The sequence below is a fragment of the Cydia amplana genome, chromosome 17, assembly GCF_948474715.1.
Source record: "Cydia amplana chromosome 17, ilCydAmpl1.1, whole genome shotgun sequence".
Lineage (NCBI taxonomy): Eukaryota > Metazoa > Arthropoda > Insecta > Lepidoptera > Tortricidae > Cydia > Cydia amplana.
The window spans coordinates 13,008,209-13,032,876 of NC_086085.1; the positions used below are offsets into that span (position 1 = coordinate 13,008,209).

General features: G+C 38.6%; 2 protein-coding genes across 2 annotated transcripts; one reads left to right on the plus strand and one right to left on the minus strand.

Moving 5' to 3' along the window:
- Positions 1 to 7,038: 7,038 nt before the first annotated feature.
- On the minus strand, positions 7,039 to 15,797 carry LOC134655640 (uncharacterized). Its single transcript, XM_063511075.1, has 4 exons — positions 15,575 to 15,797; positions 12,688 to 12,864; positions 8,363 to 8,490; positions 7,039 to 7,999 (listed from the first exon to the last, which is right to left on the minus strand). Exons 1-4 carry the CDS (start codon positions 15,666 to 15,668, stop codon positions 7,211 to 7,213), a joined length of 1,188 nt encoding a protein of 395 aa, XP_063367145.1. The 5' UTR covers positions 15,669 to 15,797; the 3' UTR covers positions 7,039 to 7,210.
- On the plus strand, positions 10,384 to 21,093 carry LOC134655641 (uncharacterized). Its single transcript, XM_063511076.1, has 5 exons — positions 10,384 to 10,552; positions 18,633 to 18,748; positions 19,863 to 20,016; positions 20,410 to 20,509; positions 20,984 to 21,093. The coding sequence occupies exons 1-5, from the start codon at positions 10,433 to 10,435 to the stop codon at positions 21,067 to 21,069; spliced, it is 576 nt and encodes a 191-aa protein (XP_063367146.1). The 5' UTR covers positions 10,384 to 10,432; the 3' UTR covers positions 21,070 to 21,093.
- Positions 21,094 to 24,668: the final 3,575 nt, after the last annotated feature.

The following is a 24,668-nucleotide window of genomic DNA, read 5'->3' on the forward strand; positions in this document are numbered from 1 at the left end:
TTCAAATATATACGTGATTCGCTTCTCAAAGCAGGCGTGGGTGCAAGCAAATTAGTTCTGTACATACGAAAGCAGTAGGTATTAGGTATTAAAGTACGTACACTCACGAGCGATTATATTATCATCTTAGTGCAAAATCTTGCTTCTGTATTCTACTCATGACTCGGTCGAGGACTTTTGAGTAACAACTTGTGTCATTCGGTCATAAAAAAGTTATGTTTGCAGTTACAAAGCGACGCGTTATGACCCTTGTAAGTTATGACATCATGTCACGGTTAGGTATGTTTGTAGGGATAAGACACACTAGGAGAGACGTGCTGTGTATGCATGACCCACATAGCCTTTAATCAGGTATGGTTTTATATAGGGATTGATTTTAGCATTACTGTGGAATCCTGGCCATTCGCCAGCGACGCCAGCTCCATGTGCCCTAGTTCCCGCCACCAGCTTACACGACACGACGTATGACACATGGCACGCTCGGGATGACAAATGTGGTGTCACGCGTTTTCTGCTCTGCAATTTAATTTGGCTGTGGAATGAGCTGTCGACGGTTTCTTGAAAGATTACATTAGTTCATACACCCTTCCTAAATAGTCGCGCACTGTGCCGTTGCATTGAATGATCACTCAAATTTGGGCTTTAATGTATCAAATGTATGTTCAGTCAGTGGCGGATTAGCCACGTGGCAAAAGTAGCAAATGCTATACGGGCCCCCGGAGTAGCAAATGCCCCTTACTTACACTAAACGTAATAACGTATCTTCCAAAATAAACAAGTCGTCTGAGATTACACCAAATTAGTGAGATCGACCTATATCTGAATGTAAATTAGCTTAATTAGGAACACTATGTAATGGTTATAAATACGTGACGGTCATCTGCATAAGAGACTTGTTAATTATGGGCAGTTAAAACATTATGCCATTCAAATGTGGCTTAGTTAATAAAGACTAGGTAATATAATGCGTAAAGGTAGTCTAGCTGCATCCTTTAAGTAATGGCAGGTTAGATAGCCTCCTAACGCCCACAGTCGTACTAACTTATTATGTACTTCAATGTAATTTAAACCGTTTTCAATTGGATCAAAGTATTCAAAGTTGCATATTGCATGTTTTTAATTCCAACGAAACAAAAAAAAAATCAATCAAAAAAACAAAAAATATTTACTACACTATTGTTTTCAATTTCGTTTGTCACTTTTTCGTGTATGGTGGGCCTTAGCAGGATAGGAAAGTGTATCAAGTGTATGCTGTTCTCAGTAACTAAGTCTTGGCAATATCTAAATTTCAAATGGCACATAGAAATGCACTTCACGAATTCGATTTCTACGTGTTCTCTATTTCCCCACATCACCATGTTTAACCTCAATACCCCAATTCGTAAACAGACACGAAAATAACAGTACACAAACTTACGATCGTGCTTCTGTCTAGAGTTATTCCCTTTAGCAAAGTACTTCCTACTTAAAGCATTTTCCTAATACGTCTTTATGTCTTATAGCTTAGAGTTTTAATTTAAAATATCTGCCAGCAAGGGATACGATCTTGTCGGAATCACTAGTTCGTCGTTCGTCTCATAATCGAACTAGCCGGCATGACGTAATCTGGTTTGATATTCGGTTTTTTATAGGTCCGCGCGCCGCTGCGCGTAAAACATTGTTCACCATGTTATTAGAAAAACGGTGTACCTTTATATGGTTTCCATAACATGATGCGGCATTTTCAAGCTCCCGGCAGCAACAATGATGCATTCATTTCATTTTAATAACCATCAACTCAATGAATCCAATTAACTGCTGTGTAATAAGAAACTAATGAGCTTTTTTATATGCTTTTAAACCAGGTACATGGTTAAGATGGGACATACTTACATAGTTATAGGTTTTTTTTGCGGTTTTCTCGACTTCCTACATTCGTTAATTTAATTCAGTAAGCATAGCAAATTCAGAAAAGTGTCTGAAAATAAATTAAGTACAGTTTCTTAATCCCAATTTAATGCGTGCTTTGGATTAGGATTCATCACAGAATAAAATACCTAATTTAGCTTTTTAGGGTTCCGTACCCAAAGAGTAAAAACGGGACCCTATTACTAAGACTCCGTTGTCCGTCCGTCCGTCCGTCCGTCCGTCTGTCATCAGGCTGTATCTCACGAACCGTGATAGCTAGACAGTTGAAATTTTCACAGATGATGTATTTCTGTTGCCGCTATAACAACAAATATTAAAAATAGAATAAAATAAAGATTTAAGTGGGGCTCCCATACAACAAACGTGATTTTTGACCGAAGTTAAGCAACGTCGGGCGGGGTCAGTACTTGGATGGGTGACCGTTTTTTGCTTGTTTTGCTCTATTTTTTGTTGATGGTGCGGAACCCTTCGTGCGCAAGTCCAACTCGTACTTGGCCGGTTTTTCTTTCCTTATGACCCCCTAAGCGTTTTGCCCTCCTCCCAAACTCCGGCTCATAACAGTTGGAACGTTATTGGGGCAAGGAATTCTTAAGTAGGTCGAATCAGACTGGCTGCCGAAATTGATTTTTCTCAGCGAAAGGGGATGCTAACATTCAGCTGGCATACCTACACCTACAGATCTTATAAGATTTATAAATAAGGTGCTTTTGTAGAGAGGAAGAATGATAAGTAAGTATATCATTATTTTCAATCCACGTATTTTTTATATCATATTTCAAATGTGACGTAGGTACGGCCGGAGGCCTCTCGCGGTAATTCTCATACACGCAAATGCGTTTAAAAATAACTGTAGGTACAATCATAGACAAAAAAATAAATAGATTGCTCACTCCATACATCAGTTTTAGTAGGGCACTTTTTGAGGTGGGGAAAAAATGATAAACCCGAGAACGTAAGGCGATCACGTGACCGTAAGGGGCGTAAGGCGATCACGTGACCGTAAGGAGCGTAAGGTTTAGATGGCCACTCATAATTTAGATGGCATTTAAATCAATAAAGAAAAACTCAATGTTGTTTGACATTTATGTTGCGGACTCCTTTTCAAGACTCTTTACCTATGTTCAAATAATTTGACGTTGTCATGGCAGTATGTTCTTAAATAAACATGTCAATGAAAAAGTGTGATCTTATTTGAGAATGATAATAATATATAATAAATAAATAGAATACCTCCGCTAAACGTATGTATCGTGTTACCGGGCGTCGGTAACATAGTGAGGTGAGTTTTCACTTCTATCGGCACTCCCGGAGTGCAACCGTTGTTGCTTGTTTTTTATTAGATTTAATTTCGTTATATTTAATTATAATGTACCTTTTATTTTTAGCTATCAATATTACACTTTTAACAATATAAATGAGCAAAAACAAAGAAATTAATCAATATTACCAATAGGCGTTAGAGTGCGTGTTCAGATATTATCGGTCGCTCAGATACTCTCCCCTTCGCTTTAGTAAACACCTATTTTTAGGGTTCCGCATCCCAAATGGCAAAAATAGAACCATATAGTTTTTTTCCTTAATATAATTCATGATTTTGTTAAGAAAGAAAGTCTCCTAACAAGAGCTAACCATGAAACTTTACCTACTTCGGGCAGAAAACACATACAAACTTAAATAGTTGGTAACTCTCGGTGGGGTTATGACACGTTTTTAACACCTCTTGTGTTATTAAGTGAGTAAAGCATCGTAAGCACAACAAAGCTAAGCTTACAACCATGGTGTCGAGACAAGGTCAAGGATACGCCAAGGATAGCTATGACTTCACGGACCGTGACTCTTAACATTTAGGTATCTATATAATATGTACCTAGTGTACCTACTTCACTAAAGCTCTTGATTAATCTAAGAATAGCATTCTTACTCTATGTCCTCGATATAAATGCAATTTTGCACAGTAGTTTTAATGAAAGCTTTAAAAAAAATGCCGTTGTTTTATTTAAAAAAAATGATATACCGACCTCACTGAAATCCTTTTAAATATCATGCAGTCCACACCGATAAAAAATCACATTCTAATTGATAAAATTCGGTCGCAACACAATTCGAAAAAAGTCGCGGGTGGAATCGTCACACGTCTTTCTTTTCACGCATACCGCGTAGACTAACTTTGGACGAATAGAATAGCGATTTGATACGTAATATCATCAAATACAGAACGTTTAACTCAAGTTAACTAGTATAACTGTAACCTAAAGATCCGTGACAATCAAACGTAATTTAAGATCATGCTTTCGCTGGTTTTTATCAGACTTTTGCGCTCGTGATGCGATTGATATACAGATGCAAGATAGAGATACAACGAAAACATACAATTGTGAAACTGTGTAGCGGACAAAGACAGCTATATATGTGGAAGTTCGGCCATTTGTTTACGTGATTCAGCCACATGATGTCATGGTAACACAGACACGCTAAAGTCAATTTTTTTATTCGGTAGACTAAAATGACATTTCATAGTATGAAATGACATTTTATGTTCATACTATGAACTGTCATTTCAGTCTACCGAATAAAAAAATAGACTTTATATTTTATTTCGATTGGGTTTGTTTGTGGGTATGGGTTTGAGGTACACCAAATGTTGCGTTTATTTATAGGTAAATAGATATTCGTATATTTCCAACCTAGACACAGCATCAGCATTATAGACAGTATAATATGTAATTGCCAAAGAACCAAAGTTATTTGTGAGCTCTTATTCTCTTAGCAATAAAGACGATTTTACAAGTCCTGTTCACAGTGACCATATGACGTATCTTTTTTATCTTTAATCCAGTATTCCGTTTATTTTGTAGGTATGCGAACGTAGATTGAGTTGGATTGATATGTTCAGCATATCTTTTTAAGAATAGTTTAGTATCCCACCAATTCTTAAATGGGGTTTATTGAGTTGTTTTATTTAAGAATTAGCTTTGTAATTTCGCTTTTAGCCACCTTCCGGGTGCACCATCAGAACAGCTTGATGATTAACGGTTATGGTGCCATGTTATTGCATTGTCACTTCGAAGTTTTGGTGAGTTGGTATGCAAAATTTCAGGTATGCAAATGTAGATTGTAAAATTTAAATTATCCAAAATACAGTCAGCAGCCTTAGTAGATAAGTGGATAAAGTTAAAATTATATTGACTTTACTGTTAATAAGATAAGAAGAGTTTATGTACCTAGATAATATTTAGCACTTCTGGGGGCCTAGCCAAGATAACAATCGTTGGTAGAAAATCCAATGAAAACTTAAATAATGGATGGAACCTATTATCTAGTAACTAAAGAACTACATATTTAATATTATTTTCATTTGGCGTTTGTCGATAGATTGTCTTCTTGGCTTGGCCTCCTGGGGCCCGTTTCTCAAAAGCTTGTAACTTGTAATACAAGTGGAAGTCCCTTTCTAACAAATGCTGTCAAAAAGTGACATCCGCTTGTATTACAAGTTACAAGCTTTTGAGAAACGGGGCCCCTGGCCTGGTGCTGATTTGTAGAAGTGAGGTTGGAGTTGCTAGTTTTTTAAAACATTGCTTGTGAATCTCGTACAGGCGCTTATTGCATTGACACGATTTTCTGTAACTGTCTGTCTGTGTTTTCTGTAGCGTGTTTAAAACAAATGTTTTAAACACGCTTTTATTGCTGACTGTACCTCTTTCTCTTTGCACGTCTATCAATTACACATTCCACCTCTCTAATGAGCCCAAACTCAGTGTGGTTGACAGTTGCGTATAGTAAAATGAAAACCCTTTGTTGTTTAATGCTTTATTACAAAATTAATTATTAGTACGAGTATAAGTACAAAGCTCTTACGTTGGATTGGCCCCATAAAAATGTGGGTGGCAATGTAGTTACCGCAGGCATGTGAAAATTACAATAACATACGAGTACATATGTACCTAAATATAAAATAAATTCTGGTATATATAGTAGTTCTATAGGTCGTGTTTTAGGTAAAATAATCTCGCATCGTGTCACTTGTCGTACGTTCTCTAATTCTAATTTACAGATATACGAAAAACGCTACCATCAATAACATATACCTATTATGATCCTTGTAATATTTTCTCATATGTAAACACAAGATAAACAAAACTGATATCTTATAGTGGATGTATACCTGCAAGACGGACAATTTAATGAAAGTTAATGATGTAGATAAAGCGTGGTAACTAGACATAATAAATATACTACACCCGTTTTTAAAGACAATTTATATTGTCGATATATCGAGATACAGTAAAACTAGGAGCGAATAATTTTTAACTTATAAGTTTGGTTACATGACATGTATATGTACGAGTATTGTATGTACCAACTAGGTATATTTTTAGTAAAAATATCATCACTGAAATCCGATCCGGTTCGAAGGACCATATAAGCTGTGTTTATTTCACTGCACTGTCACTGCTGCACTGCACTGTACTTTTGCTACGAGCCTTTTAAGTGATAAACATACCTCGCAACCGAGCTAGCAAATCTGTAGCAGTTGTACGTCAGGGTTATCACTACTACGCCTATTTTTTCTTTGTTTTCAAACACACCAATATTTACAAGCAATGAAAATTCCATGTTAATATTTGAAAGAAATGCGAAAAAAACGTGATTTTATAAACAAAATAACAGATACATTGAAACGCATCTAATATTGACATTGACCTGTTAATTTATATTATTTGACAGTAAATTAAACCGGGTTAGGTATATCGGAAGAGGGTCAAGAAGGTTCTCGATCAATTTTATTAATCTTACATACAATAAAGTTAAAGCAAAATGGTTCATCATAATCGCCAACCCTGACACAAAACTGTCATATGCTACGGTTTTGCTAGCTCCGCCGTAGCGGGGTATGGTCATAAAACGAAAGACACTGTATGTCAACAGTGAAGTGTACAAAACATATAAAAAATCAATGCTGTAATTTTTGTATCCTAATTAATATTAATTTTCTACATTTATCGTATTTAATTATGTATATTTTTTTAGAAATGACTTCCTAATTAATATAAGTACCTAATTTGTATAGGTAGTTATTAACTTGTTAAGTGTTTCAATTTTTACATCGTGCTAAATTAGACCCTTAACCTAAATCATACAAAATGGTGGTTGCAAATTGTGCATGAACAGAAATCATGCACGAAAGTCACCGAGCAAATAGGTAAATATTGATCCACTCTTCTCGTGGATCTCGTGCTCGATCTCGACGCTCGAGGCTTTCGTAATCTCAACAGTCTTGTCCGGCGAATGTGGTGTCCAGCGATCAGCAGAATATGTACGGCCTGATGCATATGGGACACCGGTCGGAGGCCGCGAGGCATCTCCTGAGGCAGTCGGCGTGGAAGAAGTGCGCGCAAGGCGTCACGCGCGCCGAGCGCATCACGCCTAGACACACGGCGCACACGTCCTCTAGCGTGGAGAGCTCCGCTGCCGTCGCTCGTCGGAATCTAGCGAGCGAGCCGCACGCTTCATTCAGCTTCCCCAACGCTTCACCGAGCCTGTGCCTGCCGTGAACGATCACGTTCACGTACAGCAGCAGCAACGCTAGCCGCCAGCGCTCGCACCACGCCAGCGCCGGCACCAGCGGCAGCGCCAGCGCTGTCGTCACACCTCGCGCCCACACACCAAAATACAGCGCCTCCATACCTTCTAGGCGCTCAAACTTCATAGCTGTCAAAGCTATAGGCCAGAGCTCGAGGAACGTCCGCTCCGTTAGCAAATAATAAGTACCGGTGAAGAGCGTATACAGCGCTGTCGGTTTGTAATGCTCCAAGCCCTGTTCCAGTCCAAAAGCTAAAAGCACAAAAGTCACAGTGACTATAAAAGTGACTGCTTTAGTCCATTCGAGGACAATCTTGGTGGCGGACATGGCGAGGTGCTTGACGCGCGAGTGGCGGGTGACGTTGACGTAGGGCGACCAGTCCTTCTTGGTGCAGAGCTCGCGCACGTAGCTCACGGAGTAGGTGACCACGTTGTAGAACATGAGCGAGTAGAGGCAGGTCAGGCGGCCCTGCGAGACGAACAGCCGGTCGCACGCGGTGAACATCAGCAACTAGAACAACATTATTTTGATTTTAGTTGTAGTTATTTAAATAGGTGATTACATTCAACAACTTCAGTAAATATGACAATTTGATAGGTGCTCACAATACAAATTCTAATGTTAAGTTTGCGTGAGGATTACTTGCTACGATATTTTCAGTCTACTATGACAAGCTATAAAACCACACGGTGTTGCGATTAATAGCCGAAAATTATTCAGTTGAAACTTATTTTAACAATCAACAATTGGTTCGTGTTGCAAAATTAGATGGTTAATTGAAAAATTTGTTTTTAATATGTACTTTAGTCAAAAGTCAAAGTGTTTACCTATATATAAACATGCCCTGGCTCGTTACATCGAGGTTCTACTCACTTGTCCAATCATTGTCGACAGGTTGCTCATCTGCAGGAAGAGCTTCTCCGCGCGGTCAACCGGCGCGTACGCAGCGCGCACTACTCCCAGCGCGCACGACACTGGCCTCTCCAGCCTGCGACACATCTCTGGAAATAAATACAACATTAATTACTTTGCAGGAGGGCTCATTTTCGCTTGCTTTTAAATTAAAATTTCCATTTAAAACTTTCATATATTATACCACTTCATGTTCCGAACACTTGTGGATTTAAATGGTACCTAATAGTCCACTACCTATGTGGAATATTTTTTTCAGATTAGGCATTTAATTGTTTTTGTTTTCAGATGAATAAGTAGACCAACTTACATTTATCTGCTATTATTCAATGCCGTCTAATTTTACATAGATTTTCTTTTATGACTAACCCACTTTCGCAGTTTTACGCGAATTAAATGCGAAGAGATAAGTTAGTATTTTTAAATGTTAGTGGATGGATGTTTTATGATTCGGACAAGGTATAAAATAGTTTACGATATTTTCAAGGCTTTGATAATCAAAGAGAAACATTTCGTTCAATAAAAAATCTACAATATCTGTCTTATTTTCCTTGGACATAATACGAGATTACTCAATTGTTTTTGAAAAAATAACTTAAGATTTCAGAAGGAAGATGACCAATTCCAGTGTTCTGAAGAGCCAGTCATCCACTACCAGGCGGTACCTACTAGTCAAAAAACCGGACTACACAGAGAGCCATGTTTTCATAAACAAGAGAGAACGACTAGAAATAATACAGCTTCAAAAAAAAAGGAGGCCTTGCGTCCGCACCCCATTTTATCGGTATATAATATCGGTCATAATCGGCGCTCGAATTAGGCGAGCCAAATTGGCGTTTGCGTCCGCATGTCCTGATTTGATCGGACAATTTCATCAGATTGGCGAAAAATTGTCTCATCTGGACTCCACTTATCTCATATTGCCCGGGATTTGATGATACTCTTATGTCAAAAGTGGGAAAAAAAGGGGGATGTAAGAATGTTATAGGACTGTTGATCATTATGTAGTAGGTATAGGTATAGTATTAGCAGTAGGTATTGTAAACGCACGGCAAAGATTTCAAGCATGATTAGGTACAGCAATTGCGTGGGGTTTCTAGCAACAAGGTCGCGGCTGGCTGACTGAACCCGTCATCTCGCATTTGCTCGTCCGTTTTGCTACATTTGCATAATTTTTCCCCTTTTTTTCTAAGAATGCTCCAGAGAAATAAACTATTTATTCTGAAAGGAACCATTTACGTACATCTCTACAAAAAAGAAATCAGTTGCACTCGGGAACAAACATACAATATGACATTATTCTGTGTGGGGCTTCATTAAACAAACTACCTAACGACTGTTAGTTTAGTTCAACGAAAGTCCTACTAGGTATCAATTTAACTATCCATGCAGAGACGGATAAAGGGCCAGCAATAAGCAGCGTGCGAATATTATATAAGGTGAGATGGGGTAAAAAGAACGTAGTTTAGTTTGCTCAGGGCTAGGCCAATGATATTATATAACCATAGATATGTTATACTCATACTTGAGGAGCACAAAAAATACTTCCATATTTATTTCTGTGCCTACGAAGAAATCTGTTATTTTTGATTAATTTTCTCATTCCATCCGTCTTTGTCACACTGGTTGTTAAACATAAGGTCGTCTCTTTCTCTTTCGGTGTGCGGGAGCTCGTTAGCACGTGCACATTTTTCGCTTGTCCAGCCGCGACTAAAGGCGACTTGTCCAATTTGTCACAAGGTAAGCGCTTCAATTTTGGAACGCCTATAACCTATCTTGAGTTATAAATCATTGGGCTAGGCTAACTAATAGGCGCAATGACGATTCTACATATTGAAGTGTTCTTCTTTACAGATTTAAGAAGAATACGTCTACCAGCTGCCAATCATATTTACGTTCTTAAACAAATCGATTCGTAAGATCTATAAAATCAGTGCCGTGTGGCAACATTCTGTAGGAATATTCAATAATATTATTTTGATATTTTCAGCTGTTTCACTACAACATAAAGCCATCCAGGGAACCGTGAAGATGTCAATGTTATTTTTCTTAACAATTTTAGATGGTATAAAAGGACCCCCGTTGACCAAGGGTAGTCAGTTCAGAGCCACCCTCCACAGCGCAATAGAACTCGTCCTAGAAATCTTTCTGGTAAGTTTCAGTATATTTCCTAAAAAACAGGGTTTCAACAAATTCCATTTAAATACAGTGGAATATAGCTTGTTTTCACCTTTAATTTAACGCTCTACCTCTAGTAACCCTAGGTAGGTACCTAAATAAAGCTGCAAGGAAACTATTTTCAGTCTATGCTTCGTTCGAGCGTTGATTCAGAGAGTCTCGTAGGTATATTGAGTATTATTTTTATGACTTCGAGGAAAAATATTGCAAACGATGCTACGATGCCTACGATAGAAGTTTAAATCGGATGCAGTGACTTTCAATCATCATCTTCGCCAAATTAAATTCCCCTTCGTCTTACATTTGTTTCATATTCGTGCGGCCAATTCGTAGTAGACCGGAAATCGGTGACGCGTGACAACATCCGTCCGTTTTCATTTTCACTCTCGTTCTTTCCTGCATATGCCAGAAAGTAACGGATGTGACGGTAAACGTGACTTCGTACTCGTGCTGAACGACACAAGTCATTGGCAGAACATTTCCCAAGGCGATAACACCATTTTTTGGAGGACGTGTTTTGAACCATGATAGCGGGACCTTGGAAGAGAAAGGCATTAAGGATGTACGAAGTATAGGGTTGTTACAGCAATGTTTTACCGTGGATTGGGAACTACTGACGCACAAGTGCTGGCGGCTTGCCATTTCCGCCGCTCATTCAGCTCGGTCGACGATGACCCGACTTTCACACACAACACTGTATAATATATATGTATACCGTCAGGTGACAAGCAAAAGTCACTAATTGCTATAAAATATTTAAACAAAAATCAACCTTCTTTTCGTACTAATATGGTTCACTATGGCTATGTGTGGTGGTACTTTGTGACTTTTGCTTGTCACCTGACGATATTAGAAATGCCAAATGTGTGTACGCGTTTATTGTACAGTCTAGTTGCGATAAATGATGCAGGAGTGAGGGGAATGGGGATAGCAATTGTAATAAATAGGGTTTCGCGGCCATAAAAGTGAAATCTGGGGGCACGGCCGTGCCCCCGCCACGACGAAACAAAGGGCAAAAGGCAGTTAAATTATTCCGGTTATGCCTAAGAAAATTAAACGATGCTAATCTAATCCTGAAGCGTGTGTTTTGATGAATAACATACTCGTCATTCTCCGGTAGATGGAGCAAAGCACAATCGCGCTATTAAGATTTTGTCGGTACACACAATATCACTACTATTTTCAGATAAATACGCATTTAGATACCATTGAAAAAAATGTTGTTTTGTTTAACATGTCATGTTCATAATATGCGTATAGACATCTAGACGCAGTACTTACAAATACAAATCTATGCCATCTGCGCCCACGCGTCGTCATAGGTCAGTAAATTGGCACGCTTGCTGTCGTCGCCAGTCTTTTTGCGAGGAATTTGTTTTGCCAAGGAAAATAATAAATATGAAGTAAACAGCCGGCCTACGGAAATTTATTAGAATCGCATCCGGCCTTTGCCTTGCGTCGTGTTTTCATTGGGAACTCTCAGTCAGATGGCGTTTAAAATAGCCGTGATGTTTGCCTAATTACACCCTCGTCTTATTAAACGTTGATAAGTTTTTGATAAAGATCTCGGACTAACTTAGGTCGCGCTAAAAGATAGACATGACTAGATCATTTCATTAATGGCTACCTACCGTTAAACAAGGTTAGGTGGTCACAATTTTTTAGGTGGTCGCTTATAGGTAACTCTTATATATAAGCATCGTGCGATTCTTCTAAAAGTGCGATTATGATTATAAAATATACATATTCTCGCTTTCAATAGTTTCAATGCGCATGATACATTTGCTGTGTCTTATTACCTGTATCACCCTATATTGTCCTATATGAACAGTGTCCGCTACATACCGATATAACAATGCTACGGGCTACGCGTGGGCTACACCGTAGCACTTGTAGCCCATTAGCGCACGAAAAAAACCCCTAGTTAGCCCCAGCACCACCAGCAGCAACATCCCTTAGGTATCCCACGTAGGTATGAACGCCACGTCTAGTGTGCGGCACGTCTTCGTGAACCTTGTCGGAATTCTGGGCTGTAGCCGCTAGCCGTGCAACTAGAGTTGACGGCTATGACGGCGGTTAAAGGGATAGTGGAATATAATATAACTCACTTTGCGCGAGCTTCACTGCGTCGGGCCACCACCGCGCCGGGTAGCGATAGTTGGCGGAGATGAGCACGGGCACGACGAGGCACGTGTAGGCAGCCATGAGCCAAGCGCCGCCCAGCGCGACCAGCAACCCACGCGGCGCCCAGTACGGCAGCACCAGCACCAGCGACAGCAGCCATACTGGAATTTAGGAAATGGTTCGATATATCCTGAAAAAATTAGACACTGACTGTAGGATAGATGTTTTTCTGGATTTCTATGTCAATAAAATGTACTTTTTGTTATAATATATTCGTATTGGAAAGACCATATCCATAGGTAATAATTTCATTCTAATATAAAAGTCCTGCTCAATCCGCGTATATGCGTAAACCAACATCAACAATGTGTCATAGAGCTTTCGCGGTGTTGAAATAACAAACAAAATAACGACCGACTTATAAAACATCTGAGCGCATTGTCGAGGAATGCGAAGACGAAGTAAGCTCGTTTATTTAAACGACCTTACGACGTTTATTAAAACTAGACGTACCAAAAAATTCTAAGTAACTTAGCTTGGCTACACCTCTAGCTGATAAGATTTAAAAGTGGTAAACATGACTTCCAAAAAAACTGCGCAGGGCATGAAAATACACACTAAATACACTACTTTCTACAAGAACTAATATGCAAAGGATGTTGTGGGACTCGTGGGTATTGCTCACCAGGGATGTTGCGAACATCCGCATCCGCATCCGCAACCGCGGAACTTCCGCATTATTTTCAACATCCGCATCTGCATCCGCATCCGCATAAAATCGATGCGGAGCTTATGCGGATGCGGATGTCGAACAAGTCGGTACAGGAACGTCTTAGCGGCGGCGTAAGTGCTAGATAATTTCGTCATTAACGAAATCGTCTAGTTCCAGAAAAGTCGGCCAAGTTATTGTTTATTAAATATAACGCACTTATATTCTTGCTCAAATACTAAACGTTTCGTTTTTTTTAATAAATAAATACTGAAAATGTAATATTTGACGTTTTCTAAGTACCTAATCATGACATCCGCATCCGCATCCGCATCCGCGGATGTCAAAAAATCTGCATCCGCAACATCCCTGTTGCTGACCAATATACGAGGACGACTCGACAGGAAAAAAAACAGGCTCTTTTATACGTAGCGTTTTATACATAGAATCTACCGTCCGATATTTGTAAACCATAAGCACGTCAACCGAAAGCAACTCGTGCCAATTTTAAATGAACTCTCCACGCGGGTCAAGGCTCCGCCTAATGGCTCCTCTACACGATGGGCCAGCGCCGGCCACTTCAAAGGACGCAGCCATGCGGTAGAATGAGATAGCAATATCACTTGCTCCCTCTAACGCATAAATGCGTCCCTTGGAGTGGCCGGCGCTGGCCCATCGTGTAGAGAAGCCATAAAATTATGGAGAAAATAAATAAAACCGCCATCTGGACTCCAGAATCGTAAAATTAATGGCAAACGAAATGCGTTCCCAAATTATCTTTCGGATCTTTATTTACCGACGTATTTTAATGTACCTACGCATGAAAGTTAAAGTACCTACGTATCAACAACATTTCTTGTAAGAAAACATGCCATTACGTCATACGTTTTGTATATTAATACGAAATCATCTCAATTCTCATGTTCAACACAACCCTAGCTCAAGTTACCATCATGTGCCCCGTACGCTTTGTTTCCACCAATGATGTATCTATAAAAATTTTACCTATATAGGTACATATTACATGAATGTAGCTAAAGTCTGCCAATGTTCTTAAATTTTATTTAATTATTTATTACTAGCGACCCGCTCCGGCTTCGCACGGGTTAACAAAATTAAAACCTTCCTCTTGAATCACTAATATCTATTAAAAAAACCGCATCAAAATCCGTTGCGTAGTTTTAAAGATCTAAGCATACATAACGGACAGCGGGAAGCGATTTTGTTTTATACTATGTAGTGATGAATGAGCCCATACTGTCCCACTGTTGGGCAAAGGCCTCCCTCTTATTCTTCCACGTATCCCTATCCTGGGAAGTCTCCCACCAGTCTCTGTCAGAGGCGTCGAGCTCATCCCGCCGTCTCCGACGAGGTCTACCATGACCAGTGTTGGCCGAAAGTTAATGCAAATTGAAAATGCTGGCCATTAACCATTATAAATTGAATCGTAAACTATAATCGTCCGATACGGTTTAAGGTTCAATTTATAATGGTTAATGGCCAACATTTTCAATTCGTATTAACTTTCGGCCAACACTGACCATGACGCCTTACAATTTGTGACCCCCAACGGGTGGTTGTTTTGGCCCACAGGTCATCCGGCATACGGCAGACGTATCCAGCCCAGTCCCATTTGAGCTTACACTTTGCACTGCATTTGAATATGAAATTTAATTTACACTTTATAAAATCTAGACTTGAAATATTTCCTTGAGACGCTAACCTAGCTTTCGAGAAATATGTCTTTGGCCTCAATCTCCCAACCTTGACGACCAAATCGTTGTTATTGACCCATTTTGTGTGGAGTTTCTTTGTACGTCGCACAAGAGTCGATAAACATCATTAATAGCTATAATGTTTATGTTATCAAAACAACCCGGTATTAATGCGTATTTTCTTTATGTGGTCCAAATTTCAGTCACAGACGCAAAAATAACAACAAATAACGCGCACATGCATTTATAAATAACAACAGCTGATTTTCTGTCATAACTTATTATAAATATAGGTACTTATACTTAATAAAAAATCTACTTAGTACTTTTACCTAAGTAGCTTAAATTTCAGAGCCAAAATTCCAAAACATACTAATTAGTATTAGTACAATGAATGTTATCAAATAACAATTAAATTTAAGAATCGCATTCATAATTTCTACGTACCGATATTAGCTATTTTGTCTTCGGACTTAAGCGTGTGAAGCTTCGAGAAAGAATCACTCCGTATGCGTCCACGCACTCGCGATATCATACCCATTTCTAAAATCGAAATTCGAACGTAAAACAAATGAATACACTGAAACACTGGCTTCAAAAGTTTTTGTTTAAAAAGTTTTGTTTTTAAAAGTTGTAAAAGATCCGTTTCAGGCGAAGTGTGTCACTTGAATGCGCATTCGCGCTGGGCGGGGGATCGCTTGGGCGGGCGGGGACGCGACGCGTGCGCAAGTCTCTTTACCATTTCATATATCTTATGTCGTTATGACATGTCTATGAATACATTGCCAATTTGTCTCTGCTACGTTCTTTCTTATCAATATTAGTGCAGCATTGGATGTGTTTTGCAAAATCCCACAACAAACAACCAATTTACGTTGCAATGACGCTTTATTTTTAAATTCCGATCCATGTCAGCGACTTCTTAAATCAAACTACCTACCTATAACTATAATTTCTGTGCAAACATATATATGTGAACAAGTCAAGGAATAAACAGACTGTTGAAGATGAGTCGTCTACAGACGTTAAAAAAAAACCTACTTATTGGGGCCGGCGCCGCCCAGGGCGAAGCTCGATCAATAACTTATGGTAAAAATAAAAAGAATAATAATCAGATTGATTGATTTTTACTGTTTAGGTACAGCTCAATCATTAATTATGATGAAAGCATCAGAAATGCTTTTGATCACGCTATTCGTATTGATAGAGCCGATGAACTACATATTTATACATATATTATATTTATTATTCTCTTTGATCCAGATTTCCAAAGTTTCCTGAATAGTTATTTATTTTAATACAATTTTAAGGAAATCAAATACATGAATGTCCCTTTCCTCCGCGTGTTGGTCAAGGCTGGAATAATAATGGTAGAGTCGAATATTATTCTAAAATACTTGAAATATATTTGGTAGAAGTCCCTTTACGAAAGAGGCGCTAGATCGGGAGTCGTGGAGATCAAGGGGAGTTTGCCCAGCAGTGGGACACTAAACACTAAAACAGGCTAGAAAAAAAAGAATTCCCTCTAACGGAGTTCATGTTTAATTATACCTAAGAGCATTATCTACGTAACCTAGTATAAATTTAACAGACTTTACTAAATGTATTTTGCAAACGATGTTAGTTAACATTTTGACCTTTACCAGAATATCTGCTGGTAAATAGGTAAACAGAAGCCGGGTAAAGACGGTAAACAGTCAACACCACACCCACCGACGTCGCAAATAGAAGTCTACGTGCGAATACCCACGATCTCCACACTCTTTTATACCCGTACATTATATTACACGCTCGCCTACTACCACATTGTTCCCCATTATACAGGGTGATTCCTGTAACAGGAGCAATAAATTAAACTAAAGGCTGTACTCCTCAAACTGACCAACATTTGTTCAGCAACTTTTAAAAATTATGAATACTTTAGACTTCCTCTTTTTCATACAAAATAAATATTGCCTTCAATGTACGCTGACATCAGTGTGTTTGACGTTGCTTGTCACATTTTAAACATAACAAAATTTGCAATACATTGCGTCTTAGAATAAACTTTAAAGTGTAATAAAAATCAAAACATGAGTTATTTTCAAAAGTTGCTGAACAAATGTTGGTCAGTTTGAGGAGTACAGCCTACAGTTTAATTTATTGCTCCTGTTACAGGAAACACCCTGTAGATCTTCTCAAATAATGAAAACTAAGTTTGAAGTAGTACATTACGATACAAGTGCGAAAAGTAGGAAATATTAGGGCCTTTAAACTTTTATACTTAGTGCTATAATTACGCCGGTAAATTAAAAAATACCCGGGCGGTAAATTAGTGCCATATGTAGTACGAGTAGGGTGACTGTTATAGTTATTGGCCACACTTAATAATAAGGTTTCAATAGGCTTGTTTCTTTCAGATGTGTAAGGAGTGACCCAATATTATAATGTCCCTATGTCCAATTGACCGTTTCAATTACCGTTTCCGTTTCATGTCCGAATGTCTGTGTGCATGACGGATTCGAGCCATGGGACACATTACTCTTCTAGTGCTGTAGACATTTTGGACTAGTCATTGAGTTTTCACTTCTGTCGGCACTCCCGGAGTGCAACCCGTTGTTTTTTTAATATATTTACCTACTTTGAAACATAACGGCAAATTCAGGAGTCAAAACAAAACCGCCATTCTTTTTTACATCAGGTACATTTATTGATTTAATTTCAATGTCTGTGACAGTCGGTGCTGTACCGTAAAATGGGGGAGTAGGGACAATACTGACATTCAAACCTCGATAAAACTTTATTTTTTTATGTGGTAGCCTGTAAAAACCAACTCACCCCTCTGTCATCCATTCTCTCTCCATTCATAACCCAACTGCCCTAGTAATCTCTACTCACCCCATGTTACGATATTTGGTCAAATGTCGGGGTGTAAGATTATCGCAAGCCAGTGAATGAGTAGGTACATATAAGTCTAGCAGTATTTATAGTAAAACTACGAGTATAATCATAATCACAATCACGAGTGGATGTTCCCGTGACTTGACTCGGACGCCTACACCGCGTTTCATTCATAAACGTCGCGACGAAGCTGACGAAACATTTCGAAATAGAATTCGTATTAATTGTTATTCAGATATATTTCGGGACATATTCTGTGTGACTGTTAAATTAATTAAGCCAAGAAATAAATATGTGGGTTGGAAAGATTCGTCGAGAATTAAGGAAAACTACCTAACTACAACATTAGGGGTTAGCCATTTGTACCTATGAAAGCAATAAATTACTTATTATTCCTACAAAAAGTGTCCGGGCAACCAAAAGTTTTCAAAGCTATGGGTTGCCTCGCTCGCGACCGATTGATGAGGGCGGTGGGACAGTTGTTTATCATTGGGATCTATTGCCATAATATGATACTACAGGAACTTAGCTCATAATACGCCAAGTGGAAATGCAGTAGCTAACAGGCATTTCAACATTAGTTTGTTAAACTAAAATTGCGTATAAGATGGTGTAACTGTTCCAGAACTCCGTGACGATGCACCCCCTGGTATACCTGATGCTGCTGGCCGGGCCGTGCCTGGCGCGCTACCGCTACGAGCCCCGGAATCTAATTGAACGCGATGATTTACAGGACAAAGGGTAGGGCGGTTTATTAAAACATTGACGCGAAGAGAGACAGGGCTTTACTTGTCTTGCTCGCACACCGTATTGCTGACGCGGCTCCAGTGTGATTATCGCCTAACGGCTTCCATTATTGCAAAGGCGGAAATGATATTGGAAGAAATTTTATTAGTTTTATTTTGCTAATTTTTTTCAACCGTTTCATAATGTTTAGTAAAAGGTTCATTTTTCTAGAAAATAACAATAAACAGAGAGAGCAACGAGAGCAATGTAACGAATTTATAAACTCGTCATTCAAAACATTCCTGACAACACACTAAAAATGTATTAGGACTTTTTAGAAGCAGGCAGAAATGAAAAGTGACACTATGTTAAGAACAAGCAATAATAGCGCTTTCTCTGTTACTCCTAATGAAAGTTCCATTAAGATACCATCTCGTTTAGTAAGTTCCCCGGCCTCCCCTATAATAAGTAGTTTGACCAACTCTTAATATTTTTGTCACTAAAATACTTATGGGCAAAATAATATGTGTATGTGTTGTCTATTTTCCTTCTCCTCCCGCCGCCCTACATTTTTTTAATTTGGCCCACTATCTCAGAAATAGAATATACACTGGCAACATTTTTTGGAAATTGACGGGGATTTACTTGGAGGATATAATCAAACGGAGACGCCATGTCTGTAATTTTCTGTACAAAACAGTCTGCCGATTTTTGCGGGGGAGGGGAACGTCAAATGTATGCGTAACGTAAAAATAGCCATGTCAGATAAACGTCAGTCCATACATTGTGTATGACCGTTGGCCGCCTATTTTCGACAGAGGGGAAAGCCTGTTAATGGCTACTCCGTTTAGTTCTATCCTCCAAGGGGATTTATAAAATGATCACAATGGTGTTGCCAGTTTCTTAAAAACTTTTGACTTTATTTTAGCCTAATTTAAAAGCCATTTCCTATAAAAAATGGTACTAGTATTTACAAAAGTAAGATAATCATCTATTTCAGTACATACAAAACTTAAGAACTAAAATCCGTTCTGAGCTATGCCGGGTCCAAAGGTCCCCATCACACTAGCAGCGTTACCCCGCTGTACTAGTATTTGAGTATTATTTTATTATAATATATATTTTTCAGCGAGTGGGTCGACTGCCCAGTCTGCGAGACTCCTAGCTACTCCTCGCTGACGAGCGACGAGGTGTGTGAGATGCATAACGGCAGGCCCGCGAAGCTCTGCCTCCACGGGACCTACATCAACAAGGTCTGCGGGTCAAGACGGGACTGTTATCGGGTACATACAATTTTGGATTGCTTATTAAATCTACCTTTTCGTCGGACACTTTCTACCGAATAGACAGAGAAAGGTAGGTATATTAAATATTATTCCCCCGGCACACAGCAGAAAGATGGCAGGAGGGGCAGATGTAATTAATTAGCTCTTTAGTCTTTAGTGTTCGATGCGAGACTACATGCACTTTCTTTAGACTCTAACTCTAGAATTGCCAGACTTCATAGGAGTAATCATAGAGATCCTTCTTATCATCAGACAAATCAATTTTGCAACTAGAGAAAATTGATGAAGGTACCTTAAGTAGACTACCAGACAAACTGACTGTATAAATCGTAATACTTCTAACTACTTTATTAAAATGAATGCAAGGCAGTAATGGTTCTCTTTTCCCAGGGTCCCGAAGAGCCGTGCACCGAGAAGTTGGAAAACGACGAATTCGGGTGGAAGTGCGCTCCAGGATCGACTTGCTCCAGCCTCACTGGAAAATGCATAGGTCAGTAACAAATGAAGATGCCAACATATCTCTCAATGGGTCAACATACATATTTTTATACATATTTAGAACTCAGTGCTAATACCGTTACAGCTCAATGATTATGCTACGAGTATGTCACATTCTTAAGGCCCCAGTACACAATGGGCCATCGCCGGTCACTCCAAGGGACGGATTTATGCGTTAGAGGGAGCAAGTGATATTGCTATCTCATTCTACCGCATGGCTGCGTCCCTTGGAGTGGCCGGCGATGGCCCATTGTGTACTGGGGCCTTTAGGCATAGTCTTAAGATCGGTTTTCCTAGGATAGCGGTGCCGTCATATAGCGGCCGTCTCCATACTAAATAATACGGCTAAATATGGATGTCGTAGTATTTGTATGGAGACGGCCGCTATATGACGGCACCGCTTTCGGAGGAATCCAAAGCTTTACTCAAAGATTGAAGGGATGCTGAAACAATTGTCTTTTTTCAGGTCTCGGCAACCCGTACAGAAACGGCCAGCTGCACTTAATAAACCCATACGGGAGATACCCTCTCCGGAACCGACGTGAAATTTAAATTTAATTGGCTACTGTCTGTTGTACAGTCGACGTCAAAGATATATTTGCAAAAGTGTAAACATATCTTTGGCGTCGACTGTACCTAAACAAACGTAATCATTCGCGTGATAAAGATTTCCTTCTACCTATCTATATACAAATGTATGCGAATAAAGCATGTTTATTTTTAAATAAGAATCATGTAGGCATATTAATAATTGTGATCTCTAATTGTAACTGAATGATCTCATATATTACATTTACTTATTTATTGTATTAATAACAGTTTTTAATGTGGTTTTAATAAATTATTATAATACATTCGATTCAATGTTTTACTTAAAAGTCGTAGTACCGTTCAAGGTCACGGTGCGCTGAACCCATAATTGACAGCGAAAAATATAGCTGGTCAACCAAATCTTGTCAGTAAAAAAAAGCGCGAAATTCAAATTTTCTATGGGACGATATCCCTTCGCGCCTACATTTTTCAAATTTGCCGCCTTTTTCTACTGTCAAGATCTGGTTGACCAAGTATATACTTGGTTGACCAGCTATAGATACCTTTCCCTTTTTCGCGCGTCGCGCTGCGGTGCGATCACGGTGCGATAGTGTGTTATGACTTTAAAACAAGCTACCAACATAACAAGCAGGTTTGACAGCATTTCAGCGCGTTACTCTGTGGGCGCATTAAATTTTCTTATCTGTGAGCTGTCTTCTCCGACTCCTGTCTTGTCTGCCGGCAGCGCCGGCGGTTTATTGTGTTGCGGCTTTTAATTTGTGAACTTTCGTCTAGAAAATAATTTAAAGGTTTTTATTTGTATAGTTTGTGCATACATCTCAATAGACCCGATTTATAGAATCCTTCAACTTATGTAAAAAGTTCTTATCGGTGTGGCAAGTCCGTAAGTTTTTTTATAATATTATGCGATGCGACCTCAGTTGTCTTTGTTTAGGGGAAGTCCACTCGGTCGAGTACATGTACACTCTATCATTTAAAAAAATTAGCCAGATAAAAAAACATTTTGTTTTATTTGAGTCGGGTTTACCCAGTGTTTACCATGGCCTCAGTACAGTATAGTTTCTTTTGTTAATCATACGTGCATGACTCTTCAGTTAATACTGTCATTTAAAATATATTGTTGAAATACAGTTAGATAGTGCAGTTTTACCCTAGAAAACCAACAACAAGTAAGTTTCCTTAGTGTCTGATGTTAGCAGCACCACATTGCATTAATTGTCCTACCCACAATCTGTGCAATTGAAATGCAACTTAGCAAACTATACTAGGTTTCAACCACTGTAGTAGCATATTTCTTCTTTGACATATTTGTAGACTACAAATATATTTATCACAATTACAAATGATATTTGCCAGACCTAATTAATAGAGTTCATTTGTAATTATACTGATTTGATTATAATAGGAATATAATTTAGACAGCCGGCGATGGCATTACAAACATGTTTTCTATCTAAACTGCTAGTTGATTATTCTTGCTATTGACTTACTAATGACTGTGGTCATTCTAGGCAGTTTAAATTCTTACTAAGACATTGATAAACCATTATGAAAGTCTGGTTCATTCCAAATTATATTTATTTGTTTTGTGCTTTAGTGAAAGGTAACTGTTTTGTTTTTCCTTAGACCGGCACTCTTATAATTTTTATCATATAGATTGAACTGTCAGGATTTTCCTGCCATGTAAAATGTTTGTTTGGACACTTTATAAATTATACTGGTTAAAGTGGATTGTCCTTGGATGGGCTCCAAATTAAGAAATATCTGGGAAAACCTGGACAGCTGGCACCCATAACTTAGGCTTGCTTAAATAAAATAAATATTAAATATACCAAATATTTTAGCAAAGATGCAATGTGGAATTTAACTTTTAGTATGTCATCCATAACCTAGTCTAGCTTAACCACTCAGCAGGTTTTATGGTGATAAGTTGAATAAGTGGTCCTCAGTTATGAAAATACATTAAAGATAAAACATCCCGTACTCTTATCAGTAGTCTGTAGTCCCATTACTCTCATTAGGTATAGGGTGGATCAACTATTTCTTGTTATTATTCTGTCCGGTCAGCGGAGACAATAGTAGCATAGTTTGTTAGAAGGCATTGTACACCACTTCCTTCTGACACACTTGGTAGACGACCCTCAATGGAAAGGGTTTATAAGTACCACAAAAAGCGTGTTTGGTGAATTTAAATGCCTATGAATCAGGTTTTATAGAGTGACCCAGGAGCTCGTAACCATGGCAACAAGTGACAAGAAAAAGTTGATTCATCCTATAATAGTCATAACTAAAGGATAAGTGACTCAGTCAAGTTTTGATAGGCTTGACTTAAAAACTAGAAAAATTAAATATTGATTCATGGAAGTACAGCACAGCAGCAGTAGAATGAAATGAGATATTGATATCAAGCATTAAATATTAGCATAACAACCAGTGGCGGATTTACCCTAAGGCCGAGTAGGCCCAGGCCTATGGCGGGATATTTGGGGCGGCAGTCTATATGAGGGGTGCTGAGAAAGGGGCGGCTAGTGCTTACTACAGGGCCTGGGGCCTAGTTATTGTTTCATAACGTGCAGCAGGACAATTTCCACTTTGTCGGGAATCGGGAACACATGCTAAAAATCGGGAGAATCCCGCCAAATCCCGACCATCTGGCAACCCTAGGCCTAGGGCAGCAAATACTGTAAATCCATCCACTGATAACAACATAACATAAACATAATTTATTTAAAAAACACTTATTTCAGATGGAGACTTTCCTATTACTAAGTAAATAATACCTGTATATATCAGGAAGTCCCGCTCGACTATAACAATTCGTATATATAAATATATTATGTTTATTAATATGTAATAAGTTTAACCATACCTCACATACAATACAACTGATACAACTTATTATTAATTAGTATAAGGATAGCCCGGTATTGAGTGCACTCTCTATGCTAACTTATTTCTCTTTTACTTATTATAATTAGTAGTCAATTTAGTACAACTTCAAAGAATGTATTTAGTCCAAAGTAGGTCCATAACAAAAACCAGTTTGAATTACCTATTTATAAGTAGTCTTAAAGATAAGATAATAACATGTTTATTATCTGTCTAGAACTCAAGCTAGACTATTATCCGTTGCAATAATTTCATGTGCAATACAGAATAAGTAGATACCATCGCTAGTATTCAGTAGGGTAGGTTGTAAGTTTACAAGGGATTTGAAGGGACATTGCATTCCTTTATATTTCTTGTAGACAAGGCCACAAGGGTCTCTTATGACGTGATCGTTTTAACGACAGTTTTTATTGTTAACGTGCGCCAACATCGTAAGTAGGTACTTAAACTTTTGATGCTTCATAACCGTGCAAGTTTACTACAGCCCTTCGAAAAACCAGTAACAGAACATACAAAACGATAACAGATAAAAATACGTATTCATTCGTAGTTTGATTATTATTTACCTACTAGCCTCGGCTTACACAGTAAGTATATTTTTTAATCATTAAGGCCATCGGGGCTAATATCATTATTTTGCTCTAGACAGGCATTTGATGGCTGATATTTACAGGTGTTCTTACGCTGTAGTCCGCCGAACAGTAGTGGGA